The following is a 14,701-nucleotide window of genomic DNA, read 5'->3' on the forward strand; positions in this document are numbered from 1 at the left end:
AGGCAGCCAGTGAAAACGAATTTGTTTGCTAAAATTATAAAAATGTAAGGGCTACTTTAAACAAACAAATCTTTGTCATTCCTTGCTCATTTTTCCTGATTGAGGTGTCATATGAAAGGGCAGGAACTCAATTTTCTAGAATTGTGATTTTCTCTTTGAAATTCAGATACCGCCCGCCAAACGACTTTTCGGTTTCCTCTCTTCAAATTGATTTTAATCACTCATGCGTGAAATATGCATCATAATGAGTTGCATCAAATGAAAGAAGAGGATCTAAGCTTTTCAAATATGTGTCATTTATTAATTATAAATGTGATTAAGTTATGATAAAACATCGATAATTCTCGGTTTCGTTTTTTCTGGGACGCACTGTATAAGAAGATCGAGAATAGTTTGTTGTGGCTCACAGAATCAAACGCCTTTGAATAGTCTATGAACATAATAAAAGCTTGTTGATCCATGGCAATCACCTTCTCAAGTAAAACTTGCAAACATACAAGCATGTCTCTGGTCCCTCTGCCTTTTCTGTAGGCAGCCTGGTCCTCTGGTTGCTCTTGTTCTAACTTTTGTTTCATTCTGTTAACAATTATCACGAGTAAGATTTTGCTGGTGTGACTGATAAGGGCAATAGTCCTGTAGTTTCGGCACAGTTTTTGATCCCCAGATTTTAAACAGAACAACAAATTCCTGTATCTTCCATTCATCTGGCCAATGGCAAGAAGTCCAAATGGTCGCACACAATTTGTGGAGAAATAGCTTTCACTAGTTCGGCTGATATTCCATCAATTTCTGGTGATTTCCCTGCTCTGAGCTTCTTCACCGCTTGTTCAACTTCTGAAAGAAGTAGCACTGGTTCTTGTTCCATTATAGGGACCAGCTCTTCTGTTTGCGGACACTCATTAATTGGTCTTTTGAAAAGCTCAGTTCCATATTCTTTCCAGCGGTCCATTGTTTTTATCCTCTGATTTAAAATGATGCCGTTCTTGGCTTTTATACATGATTGTTGTGCTTCTCTGGGGTCGGTCTTGACTGATTTGATAGCTGAGTACATTTCTATGGCTTTACCAGCTATATTGAAATCTCTCACTTCCTTACATCTTTTTTCCAACCAATATGCTTTATCCTTATCTTTCTTTGGATTTCTGATCTTAGATTCTTGTACCTTTCTTCCTTGGCTTTTAAATTGTACCTTTATCCTGTCTTAATTTGCTCTTTTCTTCAGATAGTAAAGAGAACTTCAATACTAATCCAGGGCTTCTTGGCACGTCTTGTTGCTTGACCAAGGGTTGCTTCAGCAGATTCGTTAAGTACTGTTTTATACACTGTCCATATATTTTCTGATGAAGATTCTCTGTTAGTTTCTATTTCAGAGAGATTCTTCTTGAATTTGGTTTCTGATGAGTTCAAGAAAGACTGTATAGAGTTTTGGGGTCCTTAAGGGATTTGACATTCAGTCTTCTTGATTTTGATCTCTTGCTGACTTTAGACACTTTAATTTGCATCTTTGCGACTTACAGTATATGGTCCGTATCACAGTCTGCTCCTGGGAAAGCTTTGGCATCTTTGATGCTTGACTTCCACCTGCGCCTGATCAAGATGTAATCAATTTGGTTCCTATACCTGTCCCCATGAGATTTTCAAGAGTATAGATTCCTCTTGTGGTGGTCAAACATTGTGTTTGTTATATTAAGGTTATTGACATGACAGAATTCTGCTAATTTATCTCCACTCATTTCTATTGCCAAGGCCAAATGTGCCTACTCCACACCTGATGTCTTCACCTTTTCCAATCTTAGCATTGAAGTCTCCCATGATTACTAGTGTGTCACCATTGTTTACTTCATCTTTGGACGCTTGGACGTTTCATTAAATGATTACTCTTAATCCTTGTCTGAATTCAGGTTCGTCCACCCGCGCGACACGCGGAAGCTTTGACGTTTCATTAAATTATTAATTACTCTTAATCCTTGTCTGAATTCGTTTTCGCCCCTCCCGCGCTAAGCGCGAAAGCATTGACATTTCATTTAATCGAGGCACAGGTGATGCCAAATTAATAATAATAATAATCATAACCACGTAGATTACGAAAAATGACCGTCTACAAGAAGACTAGTCCGGTATGGAGGAACCATCTAACTTTTGGTAAATTTCATTTTGATCGAAAGATTGGACCTTTTTCATGAACCTCCACATAGTCTTTTAAGACGTATTTTCTCTGAGCGGTATAGCAAACCGATCCAAATTTACCCCCTCCAATTTTTCTATATTTTTTTAAAATTTTGATATAAATTATAATATTTCATTGTTATATTTTTGCCAACTGTGAATCAATAAGTTATCCGGCTGGAATCCGGCCAATCATTCAATTCATTCAACGATGTGTGTTACTGTTAGTCTTACATTTATATTATTGTCATTATATACTTGTAGAGCTCTCTCGAGAGGAAGAGAGAGAGAGAGAGAGAGTGGGAGAGAGAGGGAGAGAGAGAGAGGGTTCGTGGGAAAGAGAAAGTGTGTGTGTGTGTGTGTGAGTGGGGGGGGGGGGGGGGTAATTGCTTGATGGAGCCGGGAAAGAGCGAAGAGAAAGATCCCAATGGTCGAGAGAGATGGAGCCAGAGAGAAGGGGGTGGGGTAGGTCATACAGAGGCCGAACCAGGATGTTAAATAGTTTTATGGGGTGAATTATAGTATAGGCACATTTTTTTTCTTTCTCTCTCTCAGAAAATTTTCACTCTGCATTGCATCTCATCGGACATTTTCAATTAGCGTGGGCTTGGGTATATCTGTGTGTGCGGGGATGCGGGAGTGTGTGAGAGTGTCTGCCTCTCCTCTCCTCTATCGCTCTCTCATTATTTTTCCCCTTACAACTTAAATAGTTCTGTCTGTCAGTCTGTTCCTCTCTCATCCCATTTATTTCGCCCTCTCAGCATCTTTACCCATCTTTGCAGTCTATTTTGGTTTCCGTGAGGAAGGTCAAGGAAGAGAGAGAAAGAGAGGTGTAAAAACAATGATGGAAGAGGAGAAGGGGGGGGGGGGGAAGAAATAGTAAAAGAGAGCAAGCTATAGAAAAATCCAATACTAGAGAGAGTAATCATGGTAATGAATAACATAACAACTTTAAAATCATTAATGTTAAACATGTTAAAGGTAATTATTACAGAAGATAATCATTACAGTTTCATATGTTGTTCTCGAAGAATATGCATATAATACAATAGAAATGTGCACCAACTTTAATATTATATACTAAATTCTAAATAGGCCATCATCAACTATTTACATGTCTTCCAGAGAATTGTCCTTAATACGATATCACATTTTCAACCCAATTAAGATGAACAAATCTTAAATGAAAACAAACCACAAACTATAATTGATTATACCTGAGTTTGGCAATAAATTGAGAGCCTGTATGCAAAAATATATATTGACACACATTGCGAGATCAGGATAAGGACAAATCACCCCTCAGCCCCCCGCCGCCCTCTGCTCCCTTTCATGAAAAAGTTATTATTATTCATAATTACTTTGTACGTTAGGCCTTTAAAAAACATGGGTCGGTCAGTCGGAATTTCTTTCTTTCTTTCTTTTTGTTCCTCTTTCTCTTTGGGCTGATAGTTTTTTAGTTTTTTGCTTCAATATATATTTTTTTATTCATTACAAATTTTATTTCTAAAAAGCGGTTAATTTTTGTTTTTATTTTTTTAAACGCCGACCGTAGATTTCAACCTTTTTCTTTTTACGCCTTATGCTTCTCGATGATGATGGACTTTTGACGCTTTATAATTATCTCCATTCTAAAAGGAAAGTTTCCCGTGACAGCTCAATTCAGTTCGATTCAATTAAATTTGTTTCCATTTTTAAACAATGTGAACTCAAGTTGGCTACATGACATGGGCAAAATGACAGCAATCAGATCATAAGATACAATGGTGTCATAAAATACAAAGTGTTTACAACTATCTGTAGACATGCATGACTAATGGGCATCTTATAAGGCAACATAATTTTTTATTTTGTGTTAAATAGAAGGCTTTACGCAGATAATCTTCTCGCTTTTGCAAAATATGAGGGGGTCATACTTTTTTAAACCTTGAACAGCCATGTGTTACATCTCTTATACAGGGAACAACCCAGTATGAGACCTTATTTCAGCTGATTTAATGCCATCTTTTTCTTCTTTTTTTCTTTTCTTTTAAATACTGATTCTTAACAAAAATAAACGCATTTAATTTTTCGTCTTGCTAATAAAGTCATGAAGTATAAATACAATTAATTGTCAATTTTCTTTTCGCTTCATGCCCTGTCTTTCGAAAGACACATATAAAAGTAAAATAATTGTAATTCACAATGATAATATGGTGGCATGAGAGAGGTTTAAAGGAGTATACCTCCTCTCAATATTTAGCGCAACTCCCATCACTTGCGGGTGCCCCTTATATTTCCAAGTCCTTGATCTGTGACTATATAGCAATGGTTTCATCAAGAACACACGTCTTTAATTTACATTGCAATAATATAATGTGTATCATTTTGGGGAAGTATCGGCAGTTCATGGTGCAGTCACTGGATAAAGTCGGAGGGGGGATTGTTGGAGAGGTAGTGTCCATATCGCTTCATGTTCTCCCCTATCCTTCCCCTTTTCTATGTCTTTCCCGTTTCTTTCGTTAGTTTATTTTGTCATTCGAATGGGGGCACTTGCCCTCATCATGCCCTTTCCAAAGCTACGTCACTGAGCATCAGAACATAGTAGCACTATTACCATCAGAACATATTAATACTATTATTCAACCAGTGGCATACGGAGCAAAAAGCCATGATGCCAAACTTCTCTCGGTTGATGTGTCTCTGGAGACCGCTGATTAAACGACTTTATTAACAACAGAACCATAATCCTTGCTCTCAACCTCATCAGTATTCTTGGTGGAACTCAGATGCTGCTTTTTGACAAACAGACCACACAAAAAAGACAAAGGAGGAATATAAAGAGAAAAGGAAAAGAAAAATAGATAAGGGCAAGGAGAAAAGAATAAAAGGAAGGGAAAATAGAAAGAGACAGAGAAAGAGAAAGATAAAGAAGAAAGAAAAAAAAGAAAGAGAGAAAAAAGAAAGAGAAATGAGAAAGGGAAAAGAGAAAGAGAAAAGAGAAGAAACATAGAACAAAGAAAGGAGAGAAAAAAAACAATTTGGTAATTAATATCAAAGTGTTGCTCCTAAGATGAAACACAATTTTGATAGAAGAAGAGACATTTTATTTCCATTGTATATGAAACAAGATTTCATTTAATAATAATAAATAAATAATAAATGTTATTGAAAACGAATATTGATGGAAGAATTCAAAATATAGGTTTTCTGCGTACAACACAAAACCCAAGTTTGTTTTGGATTCTATCATCAATATTTTTCTTCAAACAAATATCCTTTTGAAAATCCTGGCAGAGTTGAGTGTTAAATGACATCCTATTCACATCCTTCCAGTTTAAGTGAAATTTGCCATCAAATTTGTATGAAAATTTGAGGCTCCCAAGACTTTAGAAAGGAAACTCCTCGTGCATTTTCATTACAGACCTGTAGCTCTAATCAAATCTATTCATTGAAATAAACAATTTGAGAAATACAAAATAATGCTTAATTAAAACAAACTGACATATTGAATCATAGAATGAGTTGTCATTCATATGGGGAGGATTTATTTGTAATTTACATGGGGAGGAGGAGGACATTGTGTCCTAACAGATACGCCACTGTTTTCTAATGATTATCCTTCATGTTCATAATTTAATTGCTTTGTTTTTATTATTTTTTGATTTGTTGGTGTTTCTTTGTATAGATTTTTAAAGAATTTTTTTTTTTTTTTTTAATTGGGTGGGGGGGGGGTGAAGGGGGTGTTCGAAACGTAGAATATGGTGCTACCTTGCTCTCTTCATCCATCAATCTGTCTTTTCTCGCTCTCCATGCTCGCCAGATGAGAAAATTGATGAGTCCGACAACGATCCCACCCCCTACAGATACGAGTAGGACGATGACCGTGAGCACCACATACTGGGGGATCTGGACGTAATTATGATACAAGTCTGTATATTCCACTGGGAGGGTCGCGCTCTGAAAACAAAGATTTAAAAGGTTGGAAAATAAACGATAATATCAACGATGACCAAATAACAACTATACTCAGGCGCGGATCCAGGATTTCATAGGGGGGGGGGGGAGGCCCAAATTTGAAATAATGCGAGTCAAATATACGTAATGGTGACCAGCAGTGACGTAATTAGGGGTGCGTGGGTGGAAGCGCGGAAGCTTTGACATTTCAATAAATTATTAGAGAAAGAAGACGATTCGTTGAACCATTCCCCAAAATAATCCTCATCTGAATTATGTTTCCCCCCATCCCGCGAGAAGCCGCGAAAGCTTTTACGTTTCATTAAATCATTAGAGAAAGAAGACGATTCGTTGTACCGTTATGACTTTTAATCCTCGTCTAATTTCAGTTCCCCCACCCGCGCGAAGCGCAGAAGCTTTTACGTTTCATTAAATCATTAGAGATAGAAGACAATTCGTTGTACCGTTATGACTTTAAATCCTTGTCTAATTTCAGTTTCCCCCCTCCCGCGCAAAGCGCGGAGGCTTTTACGTTTCATTAAATCATTAGAGACAGAAGACGATTCGTTGTACCGTTCTTGACTCGAATCCTTGTCTAAATTCAGTTCCCCCCCCCCCACCTCCCGCGCGCAGCGCGGAAGCTTAGACGTTTCATTAAATTATTAGAGAAAGAAGACGATTCGTTGTACCGTTATGACTTTTAATCCTCGTCTAAATTCAGTTCTCCCCACCCGCGCGAAGCGCAGAAGCTTTTACGTTTCATTAAATCATTAGAGAAAGAAGACAATTCGTTGTACCGTTCTGACTTTCAATCCTTGTCTAATTTCAGTTTCCCCCCTCCCGCGCAAAGCGCGGAAGCTTTTACGTTTCATTAAATCATTAGAGAAAGAAGACAATTTGTTGTACCGTTCTCGACTCTCAATCCTTGTCTAAATTCAGTTTTCCCCCCGATTCGCGTTTCATCAAATTTTTAGAGAATGAAGACGATTCGTTGTTCCGCTCTCGAAAATAATTATTATAAAATAAACTAAATTATTATTTTCTCCCACCCGCGCGAAGCGAGGAAGCTTTTACGTTTCATTAAATCATTAGCGAAAGAAGACGATTAGTTGTATACCGTTATGATTTTTTAATCCTCGTCTAAATTCAGTTTCCCCCCTCCCGCGAAGCGCGGAAGCTTTTACGTTTCATCAAATCATTAGAAAAAGAAGACAATTCGTCGTACCGTTCTCGACTCTTAATCCTTGTCTAAATTAATTCCCATCCCCTCCCGCGTGAAGCGCGGGAGCTATGTTTCATTAAATCATTAGAGAAAGAAGACAATTCGTTGTACCGTTCATGACTCTCAATCCTTGTCTAAATTCAGTTTTCCCCCCGATTCGCGTTTCATCAAATTATTATAGAAAGAAGACGATTCGTTGTACCGTTCTCGAAAATTATCCTCGTCTGAATTCAGTTCCCCCTCCCCTCCACGCTTCGCGGAAATTTGACGTTTCATTAATTCATTAGAGAAAGAAGACGATTCGTTGTACCGTTCTCGACTCTTAATCCTTGTCTGAATTTCAAAAATGTTCTTTGTCTTATTCCCTTTTCACTCCTCTCTTTTTTGGCCGGCGTTTATGGGGGACCACCCCACCGCCCCCTGGCTACGCGCCTGCGGTCAGATGAACCCGGAAGCTCAGGGGTTTAATTTACAGTCAGATTAGCATTCAGGGTCCGCCTTAGTGCCTTAGGCGGGGTCCAGGGGGCAGAGCCCGGAAGTTCAGGAGTTTTAGGCATTTAATTACGGTCAGATGATTTTTGTTACCTAATTGTTACAGTGGCAGGTCATTAATTGGCTTGGGGTTCAGGGGGCGGAGCCCCAGAATCTCAAGGGTTTTAGGCACGTAATTATGGTCAGATGAGTATCAAGGGGCCCGCATAAGGGCTCTTGGTGGAATTCAGGGGGCAGAGCCCTTGGGGTTTTAGGCATTTAATCATGGTCAGATGAGCATATTTTGATACCCCATTATAATGTGACACTGGCAGTTAACTATTTTTTCTTTCTCGCTCTCTTTCTTGCCTAGCTGTAAATTTAGGAATTTGTCATTTTCCAACAAACGCATAAAGTGAGGAAAAATCTCGGAAAATTATCTCATTTCAGCATTATTTGTAAACCACCATTATGGAATTAGAAATAAACCACGTTTGAATTCTATTTCTCCAAAGCCCCCCCCCCCCTCCAATCTACACCTTGCTGGCGGGAAAATTGCAACTGATATCACTTACCTTTCTTCATTCTCTTTTTTTTTCTTTCCCTTTCTCTCCTCTTTCCCTTTCCCTTCCCTTCCATATCTCTCTTTTAGGTTTTCTGGGGGGGGGGGGGCAAGGTCATTTTGATCCCCACCCCGCTCCACACATTGTTGGCGGGATTAACCGCAACTGATCTCCGCTTCTTTTCTCCCTTTTCCTTTTTTTGTTCCTCTTTTTTGTTTCCTTTTAGCTCTCCTCTTTTCCTTCTCTCTTTTTTTTTTAGCGGGACGGGGGGGGGGGGAGGCTTGGGCCTTTTGCCCCCCCCCGATCCACAACTTGTTGGCGGGAAAATTGCAACTGATATCCCCCCCTCTTTTCTTTTCTTCTTTTGTCCTTCCCTTTATCTTCTCTTTTTCTTTTTCTTTCCCTTTCCTTCCTTCCCTTTTATTTTTTGATTGGGGGGAAGGGGGAAGGGGGAAGGCAACAGCCTGGGAGGCAAGTCCTTTTGCCCCCCCCCCCCGATCTCCTTCTTCCCTCTTTTCTTTTCTTCTTCCTCTTCTTTTTTCCCTTTCCCTTCTTTTCCTTCTCGCTCTCTCCTTTTTTTTTTTTTTTGCTGGGGGGGGGGGGGGGTGGCCAAGGCCTGCTCGCCCCCCTGGATCCGCGCCTGACTATACTACTACTCCTACGACTACTACTACTGCTACTTCCACTTTTGCTACTCATACTACTACTAGAAATAATAATTATAATGATAACGATTATATACTCATAATAATAATAATAATAATAATAATAATGATATTTATGATAAAATATTTTCTTATTAGGTGCAAAATTCTGATCTGAGGATTGTTACAATAAAGACAGACTGTACATACACATATAATAACAATAATATAATTACTGACATGGTATATGTTAAAATCGGAATAGATAATTGATAATAATCAGAGTATATTTTTATCGATTTGAAATTGCTCATTGAAATTTAATATCCTTACTACGGCTTTGTTCATTATTCACTCTTATTCTTTACTTATTTTCTGTTATATGTTACATTGTATTGATGTTTTCGATGATGTTTATATTGTTCAAGTAGTTTGTATCTTCATATATGTTGCATTTGTTTACAGGAGCCCCTGGAAAACAGTACTGTGATTACTGACGGGGCTACCCTGTTTACATAAAACGAAATAAATAAATAAGTATTCATAGATATACATAATATAAAGTACGTAATATTTAGATATTCATAAAATTTGCATGGGTCTTATCGTCTGTTAAGAGACAGAAAGGACAAAGAAAACTGATAATTAAAATTAAAATATGACATGCAGAGAAGAGAGGGGGGGGGGTCTTAACGTAGTTATGTAACGAGCTAATCGATAGTCATGATAACTTCTGTAGGTTTTGTGGGCGAGACTACTCTTTATTGTTTAATGTCCTTGGACGTAAAATATAGCCGATAGGCATTTTTCTCACCAGCCATTGACCTCTTCAAAATTTAATAAAAAGTTTAACTTTTAATAAATCCAATTTATCCAAATCTATACCGTGTGAGTAAAAAAAAAGGCTTACACCTAGAAAATTGCTAATTATTTTAAAAATTATTATACATCTCATGAAAGAGTGTTTTATCCCAAATCATTTGGCATCATTTGTGTGTGGTATGTATTCACGCTTGGATGAACAGGACTTTAACGGATGTTGATAGAATACTTGACCGGGGTAGCTCGGTACACATGACCATCTTGGACTTTGCTAAAACCTTCGACAAGGTTCCACATGAACAACCACTGGAAAAGCTTACTACGGGATTAGACACCACATACATCGGTGGCTTAGAAATTTCTTGACATTCTGCACACAGAGAGTGACTTGTGAAGGTAAGGATGTCATCAACAAACAAAGTCCTATCCGGGGTGCCCCAGGGTACAGTGCTCGGGCCGTTACCGTTCCTGATGTATATCAATGACGTTCCAGACCTGCTGAATAGCCAAACCAGACTATTCGCAGATGACTGTTTGGTATACAAGGAAGTAGAGAATGAGATGCACACAGACTCCTTACAGGCGGATCTTACATCTCTGGAGTCGGGGCAAGATATAATAGGTGGAACATGAAGTTCAACGCTTCCAAGTGTTCAGTGATAATCATCTCGAATAAGAAAAAACCTCTGACAAGGGATTGTATCTTTTGTGGACGAGCTCTCATCCTTACTTGGGAGTAGAAATAGAGAGTAAACTGACGTGGGCGAACCATTTTAAAACACAGCCATGAAAGCCAACCGCACATTAGGATTCCTCAGGAGAAATCTATGGTTTTGCCCAGTGAATGTGAAAGCCCTCGCAAACAAGACCCTGGTAATACCAGTATTAGAGTACGCAAGCTGTGCCTGGGATCCATACAGGGTAGGGCAAATTAATAAAGTGCAAGCGCGTAGCCAGGATTTCATTTAAGGGGGGGGGGGGGCGGTAGTGAGCACGGGAAGCGTGTAGCGCGCTCCTTAGGGGGTTGGTGCAGGGAGGGGAGTTCCTCCCGCGCAAAGCGTGGAAGCTTTGACGTTCCATTAAATTATAAGAGAAAGAAGACGATTCGTTGGACCGTTCTCGACTCTTAATCCTTGTTTGAATCAAGTTCCCAAAGCTCTGACATTTCATAAGATTATTAAAGAAAGAAGACGATTCATTGTACCATTCTCGATCGACTCTTAATCCTTGTCTGAATTCAGTTCCCCCCACCCCCTCCCGCACGAAGCGCGGAAGCTTTGACGTTTCATTAAATTATTAGAGAAAGAAGACGATTCGTTTTACCGTTCTCGACTCTAAATCCTTGTCTGAATTCAGTTTCCCCGCTCTCGCGCGAAGCACGGAAGCTTTGACGTTTCATAAATTATTAGAGAAAGAAGACGATTCGTTGTACCGTTTGTAATATATTTAGATTTTGATGTAATATTTGATTTTCATTTTGTTTCATTATGCATGATTTATAGTCGTACGTTTTAATTATTCATTTTTTGATCGTTTATTGTGTTGTATATTGACTTTGTAAATTGAATAATTTCAGCTTCCCAGCTGCATGTTCTTTTATTTCAATAAACCGAATCAAATACAAATTCGTTGTACCGTTCTCAACTCTTCCTACTTCCTCTTCCTTTCTTCTTTTTTCTCTCTTTTATTTTTTTTTGGCTGGCGTTTTTTTTTTAATGGGGGGGGGGGGCGACCGCCCCACCGCCCCCTTTGGCTATGCGCCTGATAAAGTGGACGCAGTTTAAAGGAGGGCGGCACGCTTCGTAACCAGAAACTACCAAAGGGACTGCAGTGTCACACAAATACAGACCTGCCTAGAATGGGAAACACTGGAATGCAGGAGGGAAAAAAGTCGTTTAGTTATGCTGTACAAAATCAAAAAGGGAAAGGTTGGCCTAACGCAAGAGGACTACATACAAGTATCAACAGGGTCAAGGTAAAGAAGAAACCACCAATGCTCAATAGAAATCCCCTTTGCCAGAAAGGACGTTTATAAATACTCCTGTTTCCCAAGAACTGGACGAGCATGAAACGCACTCGACCAGCAGTCTGTAACAGCCACATCTGTTGAGAACTGTAGAAACACACTTTAGCATGTACCACCTGCCATACAAGTTAGCGACATGCGGAATACCGCCCTGCTGACTCCAAATTTAGAAGGTTTAGAAGGTTCATTGTTTATTGTTTGCGAGAGTGCAAAAATCGACTTGCGCCAAAGTGATGCCTACAGCATATATTATGTAGGGATAAGAGGAGTGGAGAGAAAGAATCGAATGTATCAAATGAAATGCATTGCATATGCTTTTTGCAGAAGCAAAGCCACACACACACACATACTCGCACAAATTTTCGTTGATTTTTTATATTCGATATTTAATATGTGTGGTATTATTAATTTTGTTAGGGACTTTATTTGAATTTGCAAAGACCGAATTAATACCCAAATCCCAATTGTGTTATTCAAACATCACATATTCAACTTTGGCGCAAGTCGATTTTTGCACTCTCGCAAACAATGTCTCCTGTTCATCCAAGCGTGAACACATACCACACAAAATGATACTAAATGATTCGGGATAAAACACTCTTTCATAAGATTCATAATAGTTTACTGTTCATAGATGATTTTTAAATTAAAGTAGATATTCATTGATTTTAAAAACTAACTTTATTTTCATTATTGCAAAGTTGAAACTTTGATTCGACAAGGTTATCAAAATTCAATGCTTGGAAATATTTGAAGTCATGATTATTATAAATTACAAAACGCTTAAATACAGCCCCGGCATAGCACCTGAAGAGCTCTCCGAACGCTGCTGAGATGTGTGAGATCACAGTATGGACATGACTTGCACAAGCAGACAATGTCCCATGACATCTCACACATTTTCAGTGCCTGTGTTTTCATCTTCTCCGAGTTCTTTCTCTTACTTCACTACCGGCAGGCTAAATGTATAATCTATTGCCTCACTCTAAACCCCGCGCATGGTTTTATTTTGATGAAAAATGCAGCGATTCAAAAATAAAGGAATCTGTCGCTTGTAAACAAAATAAGACGGGGTATGTTCGGCGTTTCAAGAGGGAACAAATGCCGTCCTTAATATCATTCTGGGGGGGGGGTTTTCAATTCGAAAGTCTGGTTTCTTTAATTGTTAATTAACCGCTATCCTGTGTATTTACAAGCAAAATATTTTAGTTATCAGAATCAGGTCATATCCCCTTTTGAATGGTTTGACATGCCATTACATTTATATACACTAAACTCATTATTTTTTGAGAAATAATAGCTTTGCAATTATGTTCATTCTCTATGGGATGTCGTCTGCTTGGGCAGTGTTGGTCCATATAGTGACGTCATTAAAACACGTTATTTTTCCGGCGAATCTCTCGTATATCCCAGCTGCTAGGGAGGTGGTTGTATTTGTATTTTTATAAATCACCCGATATGTAGTTGACCTAAAACTTGTACAATGGCCATCTGTTAGCTTACCAGTTTTTAGTGATACATTAGTTAAAATATTTGTGATCTTCTTTGAATTTTACCTTTAATAAGCAATTTTCTAGGTGCAAACTTTTTTTTGACAGAAGAGGCGTAAATATTCACTCCTGAATATTGAACGCCTATAAACCTAAACAACAGCAACATGTGTATTTTAATAACCTTGATTGGTTGGTTTTACCTAACTGCTAAGAAAGCATGTGTATGCTTGTAAGTCCTCTCTGAGAGACTTGGTAATGAGGGGTAATTCCTTACCAAAGGGCACTATAGCACATCGATTTGGCTTCGAACCCGGGACCTCCCGGTTACGAGACCACTGCTCTACCACTGAACCGTCACGGCTCCCATGTAAATGTTATTCACGGACAAAATTGTAGAAATAACGGGCGTTAAAAAGAAAAAAAACGATTGTTAAAATACTCCTTAGAAAATAGATGAATTTTAGAATGGTTATATCCTCACCTCATTTAACCATACCAGTGGAAGATACATGTCCCTAATATGCTCTGCTTGTCTGGGGATTGATCAAATGAAGAAGAAGAAAAAAAGAAATTGTTGGCCTGAAATTCTCACAATCCGTTCTCTGTGGCCTCTTCATATCAAATATAACCACAGTACCATCTCCTTGTCATAAAAGTTTATTTTTATAGCAATTATTGGATGATTCCATTAATTTAAATGAATTTATATAATTCCTAAATTATACAAACACAACTGAAGTATGATTATAATAGTATTCAGTAACGAGAAGTACGAGTCGAAAAGGTTAGCATATCCCATGTGGTCAGGCAGTGGAATCACACAAAGTATTTCAAAGTAATTTAATATTCAAACTAGATTTTAATTCGTCACTTTGACGAATTAGGTGGTCTGTCTTCAATCTTATGATAAATTTGAATATTTACTTTATAGAGAAAGGGAGAAGTTATATAGACATGTAAACAATGATGATCATGATGATGATGATGATGAACATGATAGTGAACTTGATAGTAATGGTGATGATTATAATGATGATGATGATCATAATGATGTTGATGATCATCATCAACAGACCATGATGACATCTGATTGGAAAAAATGAGTAGACATTTAGATAGAATATAGTCTCAGCTACAACATACTAAAAAATCAACAAAAACAAAGCAGAAATAACGGCGATATTGCTCGCAAAAGCCTGACAGAAATGTAGAATCCAGATTTGAGAAAAAGTCATCTCCCATAGGGATTACACGCAAAAAGTGATTGATCAAGTGATAATAGGGTGATAATAGGGTAATAATAAAGTAAATATGGTTGTTTATTACATTATTTGCGATTCTACGTGTTTTAATATTCA

At 38.2% G+C, this 14,701-nt stretch overlaps 1 protein-coding gene across 1 annotated transcript in view; it reads right to left on the minus strand.

The window, feature by feature from the left end:
* Positions 1-4,193: 4,193 nt before the first annotated feature.
* Positions 4,194-14,701, minus strand: part of LOC105441868 (lysosome membrane protein 2-like) — a 31,713-nt gene continuing 21,205 nt past the window's right edge. The window contains exons 9-11 of the mRNA XM_030981042.1: positions 13,825-13,876; positions 5,917-6,105; positions 4,194-4,937 (exon numbers count right to left, since the gene is read on the minus strand). Coding sequence (XP_030836902.1) covers positions 4,863-4,937; positions 5,917-6,105; positions 13,825-13,876 — 316 coding nt within the window. The 3' untranslated portion in view covers positions 4,194-4,862. The remainder of the gene's footprint in view (positions 4,938-5,916; positions 6,106-13,824; positions 13,877-14,701) is intronic.

Source organism: Strongylocentrotus purpuratus, unplaced genomic scaffold (assembly GCF_000002235.5).
Source record: "Strongylocentrotus purpuratus isolate Spur 01 unplaced genomic scaffold, Spur_5.0 spur5_scaffold_11, whole genome shotgun sequence".
In the NCBI taxonomy this organism is placed as follows: Eukaryota; Metazoa; Echinodermata; class Echinoidea; order Camarodonta; family Strongylocentrotidae; genus Strongylocentrotus; species Strongylocentrotus purpuratus.